General features: G+C 36.9%; 1 protein-coding gene across 1 annotated transcript in view; it reads right to left on the bottom strand.

The window, feature by feature from the left end:
• Nucleotides 1-1,883: 1,883 nt before the first annotated feature.
• Nucleotides 1,884-7,323, bottom strand: part of cfap20dc (CFAP20 domain containing) — a 46,389-nt gene continuing 40,949 nt past the window's right edge. Inside the window, exons 16-17 of the mRNA XM_018760815.2 lie at nucleotides 3,729-3,823; nucleotides 1,884-2,238 (exon numbers count right to left, since the gene is read on the bottom strand). Coding sequence (XP_018616331.2) covers nucleotides 2,120-2,238; nucleotides 3,729-3,823 — 214 coding nt within the window. The 3' untranslated portion in view covers nucleotides 1,884-2,119. The remainder of the gene's footprint in view (nucleotides 2,239-3,728; nucleotides 3,824-7,323) is intronic.

Raw genomic sequence — 7,323 nt, 5'->3', positions numbered from 1 at the left:
CGTACATGTGTGCAATGTGGTGTGCAGTAAGCACAACACCGAATGGTCTTCTCTCTTCTCACCCCCCTCCAGAGGAATGTGTTTCTCCTTGAAAGCTTCTAGGACTCCAGCCACAGCACCCTATCAATAACAATCAATACTCACTGATTTCTGAAAATATTGGCAAAATAAAGCTTAATGCAACTGACGCAAAAGACATTACTTCCCATTTTATGTCTTTCGACGGTACCAGCCCTACACTTTGAAATAAGAGTTAAACAGTTATACACATTAATGATAGACTCTAAACTGAAACCTTCAGTGAGGATAATGCAGTTTTACACCTTTATTTGCATTTAAATTTTCACGCTTTGATTCGGCAGATGCTCTTCAAAGAAATATACAATGATTACTATGTTATATTTAGCTGACATCTTTATCCAAGGTGACTTAGTGTGGTTTGTGTATACTAAACTACAATCATGCACAATCTGAACTACAGAGCAACGCAATACACATATGAATACATGCATACATAATATGGGCAATTTAGAATGCCAGTTCACCTGAAAAACATGCCTTTGGACTGTGGAAAGAAAATGTGGGGTTCTTACAAGAAACCTACACCAACAGATGGGAACATCTAACTAGGGTGGCTTTTAGTGTAGTGGTTGGAACTACTGCCTTTAGACCCAAAGGTCACAGGCTCAATTCCCACCTCCACCTGTAGTACCCTTTTGCAAGGTACTTACCCTAAATTGCTCCAGTAAAATTAACGAGCTGTATAAATCGGTAATTAATTGTGAGTAGCTTAACGTTGTAAGTCACTTTGCAGAAAAGTCTCAACACAAACTAAGCTAAGTAAATTTCAGTGGAAAATTTCAGGGTAAGCACCTTGCTCATGGGTAGTAAAGCATGAACAGAATTTGAACCCGGGTCTTTTGACCACAAGGTGGCAGCTCTAACCTGCTGCCCCTAAATGATAGGAAATATATAATTGGCATCAAATAGTAATTTTTTTTTCTCCAAATAAATCAATATTTAGTTTAAAATTATTTACGACGTCAGTAAATTGTTCATTATGTGTGACTGCCAGTTTGAATACATCTCCTGTAATTATGGATACAGCTTCTAGTTAAAGTGGAAAAATGTTAATTAACTAACTTTGTAGATAATCAGCTCTACAAAATGTAATCGATTGCAACAATACTGAATGAATTGTTAAATATAACACACTTTCCATTGGAACTATTAAACAATGTAGTTTTTTTATTGGTTTAAAAACATACAGCAAGTACATATGTGAAAATACATATTTCCATCCCAAAAGAGTTTTCACATACCATTGACACTACACACAATATAATCCATACTACTACAAATTACAGAAAACTGTAATTATACTGGCTCCTCACCTTTCAAACACAATTAGGAACATAAGTCTATTCATAATTTGTTTTATTTGTCATTCCAAAGCAAATTTTACTAAGTTACAGTTATTAAGGATTAAAAAACAGCCATCCCTTATTTTATCTGCAATATAGTCACATGGTTGTTTCTCAAGACGCTGCATAAAATTTTATTTCCACTCCAGACACCCACAACTTATAAACGTCTTTACCTCTACGGTGATTCAAAGTTGCCTCAATTCATAGATTTTGATATGTCTTGTTCTAAGGACAAGGATTATAAGATTTCACCCTCAACGCACTCAGAGATGGTATTTCAAAAAAAGTACAAATAAATAAATATATTATAATACTTTAAAACTTTGAAAAAATATTTAAACTTTGATCTATATCAAAACAAAAAATTTAAAACGATGAAAAAAGTGAGTTTAGTTTATCTGGTCTCACACTAAGATTCTCAATGAATGTCTCATAAAACCAAGTTTTGTTCTCTGTGCAAAATATATACATTTTCAAGGTGAGGAAAATGCTATTAAAATGAATTAAGTTGGAAAATGCTATCATTTCTTGGAAACTGGTAACAACTTTTTTTTATAACATGAGGAGCCAGTGTGGCACCATGTAAACAATGGTGAAGATTCTTAACACAGTAAATTACTGGTACATTACCATATGATACAGTATGTATCACGTGTCAAGCGTAATCATGCTATTATTGAGAACTATTTGACTTAAGCCAACTCATAATACTTTCCTGTCTCGGGATCAAAGTAGCAGTTAAGGCAAGGGTCATACAGCAAAGTGAGGAACTCATCTTCCACCTCTGTTTTGTTTGTCATCACTTCACCACCTGCAGAACGCACAAGTTGGACATAAGTGATTGCTCAGCTCAGTTAAAGTACACAGGTTTTGTCTTCGTCTTTAAAGTCTTGAAGAAGCCGTTCTCCTTCCTTCAACTGACATTTAATGTACTTATTCCAGCACACAAGTGATGACATAACACAAGCTACTGAATCTCATTTGCCTGTTTCTGTGAGCTGCAGCTCAGAGGGATCTGTCAGGGTACACATTCAACACCGTGACTCGAACCCTACATGTAAAAGCCCCAAACTCATGCAGCATCTACACTCTTCCCCTTGAGCACTTGAAAAATATAGTGCAAGTACAATGTGTCCCAGGGATAAGTAAGCATTACAAAGCTTGAGATGCTCAGAAAATTCCCCCTTCATTCCTCTCCAGTCAGATTTTGTAGCCAAACTGCTTCCTATCCACTTATTTAAACTCTTCCAACAGTGTTTTAGTCTTTGAATGCAAGTATTGTGACACTTTGGTTAATCATTGTTTATTTAATGCAATTAAGCATGTAAAATATTTGTACACTATGTGTAATAGCTTTGTGCAAACTGAATTTTAAGTACTCTTTTTGTATTTTGTTGTGTTTTCTCAATTACTTTTCTTGGTCTGAATCTCTGCCCGCCCACTGCTACACCAGTTCAGTGAAAATTAAAAGACCATGTCAACCGATACTACTTAAAATTCATTTAACCATCTTGGATAGCAACATCGTGGATTTCTTGGTGCATGAGCTTCTTCATTTAAGAAATATTCAGACCTGACACCTGCCATGGCACATTATTTAACATTCTCTTAATATTCTTAGAAATTAACATTTTGATCTGTTAGGTCTATGTGGCACATCTTTTCAAAAATATTTTTGGCTTTAATCTTCACAAGCAGATCACTTAAAATGCATTTAGTCACGTTGAATGCAAACATCTTAAACTGCTCAATGTATGTCCTCTGATAATCAGGACAAATTACATTTACGTTTATTTATTTAGCTGATGCTTTTCTCCAAAGTGACTTCCAATGAACTCTATGTAGTGTCATCAGCCCACATACCTTATTCACCAAGGTGACTCACACTGCTAGATACACTAATTACAACGGGCCACTCATCCATACATCAGTGGAACACACTCTCTTGCAGAAATTCAGACATTCTGCCAGTGATGTCTTTTGAATATGTCTGGATATTTGAAATGATAAGTACTATGACAGGTGGTAAGAGCCCAATGTTCAAATCAAAGGTTATACAAAAATGAGAGTCCATGTGGCAGATGCAGTGACAATGCTGTTTCACTCAGTGTACATGGTCCTTAAGGAATAGTACTGCCCAGGAGATAAAGTCAATGACTTGGAAGTGGTTGCATGTCATAGGGAAGAAGGGGAAAAAAAACATTAAAAAAAATTAAATACTTGTGTCCTAGGGTGTAAGAGACAGGTGTTTTTTCACAGGACCAAGAGATGATAGAAATGGTCAGATTCTCCTTGCAGTACCTTTCATGTTGTCGCTGCCGTCATCACCTTTGCCTTTTCCTCTCATTTGCTCACTGGGAGGCACTATGGGAGGGCTAAACACATCCAACCAGTCCCTGAAAAATAGTCATCCAAACAAAAGCAATGATAATCACCACCATCTTCACCATTATCATCATCTATACTCATAATGGCAGTATCCTTTTCATTATTGTTTCCCTTTTTGTTTCAGAGTAGTTATGTGTCTTAACTTGATTACCTGGTATAATTACACAAAGCATCACAGCATGCTGCATTACAGACATTTGTCCTGCTTGTTTTAAATTAGTAAGGGGTGAATAGTTCTAACTGTGTCCTTTTTGTTTACAGGACTACTGAACCCATGATCTTACAAAGACTAATTGCTTTGCCCTAACTGTGCCTATAAGGATTCACAACCTGGCTTATCTTTGCACTTGGTTCTTTGAAGCAGAAAACTGCACGGACAGTGTTAAGATATAAATCTTGCATTACTTAGCTCTACGCCTTTTCCGATGCTGAAAAAGGAAGGAAGTTAATGGACACAACTATTTATGGCTGTTGAGACGAAGATAGTAGAGAATGTAATAACATCACGAGAGAAATGTAATGAAGACTTAGTAGAAATGCATAATAAATTGCTAATCAGGCCTACCATATCAAAGAAATTTCATTTCCTGTCTTATCTCTGAAAAACAGGAATTTTAAACCTACATGTGCCAAATTATGAAATGACACAAATCAGTGCTTTTTCAGTCATCGGGGAAATAGACAGTTGGGTTTCTGCTGATAAAATCTTGCAACCGCAAAAGGGGACAATGGCTTCTGCTCTGTGCATCCGAACTGCTCTTCTATCTTTGAGGTCAGCATCCAAGGCAAAGTGTCCATGCTGACCTTCAGCTGCAAACGACAGCCATAAAGTAGCCAGTGCTGGTTCTCTCAAAGCAGAAATGCAAATAAATCTGAAAGACCTATGTAAAAGGGCTTACTTCTGAATAGTCAAATATGCAATAACTGGCATTTACTGCATACAGTAACCAGTTTTGTTGTCTTTTTAATGTGATGAACATCACATCTGTTTTGACTTCTCAGTTAAATTTAAGTGTATCAGACTTTGAGGAGATTGCCTTATGTTTCTCCTTTCTACCTTGTGTTTATTTCCTGTGCTCCTAAGTCAAGTTTTATGGACTAAAATGTAGATTGCTTTAAGAAATGTACCCAAACTTGTTCTCTGAACCACACTTAGGTATGGAGCAGCAGGAATCCTCACACTAGCCCAAGGAAAATGATAAGAGATCATTTCCACATCAATAAACAAGCTTCCACATCTTGACTAATAAATACCGTATTCACATTCACAACAGACTTGGCTGAACGTTCCTCTACTAAATAATGCTTTGAACGTGTATTCGAGGAATCTTTGGCACGGTTACACACATTGTCAATACTCATGTACCTGCACTGTATTTCACATTTTGATTTCCACCAGTTGGTGGCCCTAGAGAGCCATCATGAAAATGCAGTGACTAATCAATTAGAACCAGAGCACATCTGCAAAGAAAAGGTAACTCCCCAAACTGTTGTTTCTTAAACCTCAAAGTACAACCCTTAGCACCACCCCACTATCACGAAAGGGTCACATTAATACATAAAATAGAGCATTCATAACCTGTCAGTCCAGACAACACAAGTGAACCAGTCACGCTATAATGCAACGGAAAACAAAGCAAAGCAGCACCATAACACAAGTTATGCAAATATCTTCACACCAATTAACAAGGATAGAAAAACACATTGATGTATTTAATTTTAGCAGGCACAAATATTCCCCTTTCACCATCTAATCAGAACAGGTCCCTTCAGCGTCAATCACACCTGTTACAAGAAAACACACAGAAACAAGCAGTTTAGCAAAATCTGAAATACCTAATTATGCAAACTGCAGAATTTTGCACTGCTTTTCAATAGCCCGAGAGGCTGGAAATTTCAGCATTTCATCTACAGGTATTGTGTTTACACATTTATGAAAAATCATGTAGGCCAGTAAATTTAATATTAAAAGCGCTCTCTTTTGTCTAGATACTATCTTCAGATTTTGATGCTGTGAATGAAACAAACTGATATTATCTCCAATTCAAAGTGTTTCAGTAGCAGTAACTGAGATGGGGAATTGTGGACAGAGAACAGATCAGAGCTGCCACAAGTCACACTAGCATTCAAACCCAAAACCCTCTGGACAGGGGTACAGTGCTCCAGGTTACTGACCCGTAGTCCTGTCCTTCTGAGAGCTTACGGACCCAAACTGCAGAGCGATACTCTGTGGATTAAAAATCATATTTTACAGACCACTCTGTCACAGGCTCTTAAAAAAATGAGAAACTGCAGACAGAAATGTAATTATATTTATTCATATATGCGCATAATAAGGACCCTCAAAACATGCCAGCAAAAAGAAATAAAAGAAAATGGGAGGGAGGCCTCTGGCTGAGTGTGTTATAATGGACTGGAGGAGTATCTCCCTTAAGAACTGCTTTTACTGAACAAAAGCAACTGAAAAGGTCCTCAGCACATGCTATCCCAACACTGTACAGTATCGGTGAACAATTACTAATGATGCGGCACAGCTCAACAGCAATTAAATACATACTGCAATGAAAGGGATGGTTACACAGACTATTTTCAGTGTCTCACGGAATTTGCGCTGCACTGACAGAACTAAGCAGCTGTCTGCATTACCCAGGGGAACAGATTTAGCTGTTCACTTATTTTTTTTTTTATTATTTACAGGTTAATATTTAATAGCAATGCACAAAACCAAAGCGATAAACATTTTTTGTGCCCTTCCCTTTTTTTACGCACCTCAAAGCAATGAAAAGAAAAAAAAAACAGGGAGAAGATAAATGTAAAGATGGCATGTTATGACAGTGTACAAGTAACCCTTTTGTGGTGTTAGCCTATACAACCAACACATAGATCTGTAAGGGGGAGAAAACCTGCTACACTGGGGTAGCACTGATTTTTGAGCCTGTGGTGTAATGAAACCAAACAAAATTTGCTCAGCTGATCATTTTTCATTTTTACATCTTCACCTTGAAATTCTGTCAACTAGGAGAAGTACTTATGTGAACAGTACTTCAGTCTTACCTGGCTGCTTTACTAACTGCCTGCCTGTGGTTGACAGAGCAAGAAGAAAAGAAACAAAAAAGTGAAACTCCTGGTGACAATAATGTGCTTTTGGGGAAAAAAAAAAAAAGGGTTATATTGACATATTTTACATATTTTAGATCTATGGCCAATAATGGTTGACGTCTCTTCAAAAAAAAAAAAAAACTGCAGAGGTGTCAAAGCACTTATCCACAAATTCTTGCTTTAATTGTTTCTGAGTGAAATCAGAACTGTGGGAAACATTGACAACTCCTACCAAACATCCTTTTTAAAAGGAGCACCATAACAGAGAAGAGAGATTTCAAAGAAAAGGAATCATTGACTCCAGAACAGTAAGAATCCATGTAAATGTGTTAAATGTACTGAGGCAGATGAAATCTACAGTGACAGAAAAGAAAGTTCTACTTAAAGTGTGATAATGTTAGCTTGATGA

This window comes from Scleropages formosus, chromosome 2, assembly GCF_900964775.1.
Source record: "Scleropages formosus chromosome 2, fSclFor1.1, whole genome shotgun sequence".
NCBI classification, from domain to species: Eukaryota; Metazoa; Chordata; class Actinopteri; order Osteoglossiformes; family Osteoglossidae; genus Scleropages; species Scleropages formosus.
The sequence above is the reverse complement of the archived record's forward strand: the minus strand, read 5'-3'. Positions and strand labels throughout refer to the sequence as shown.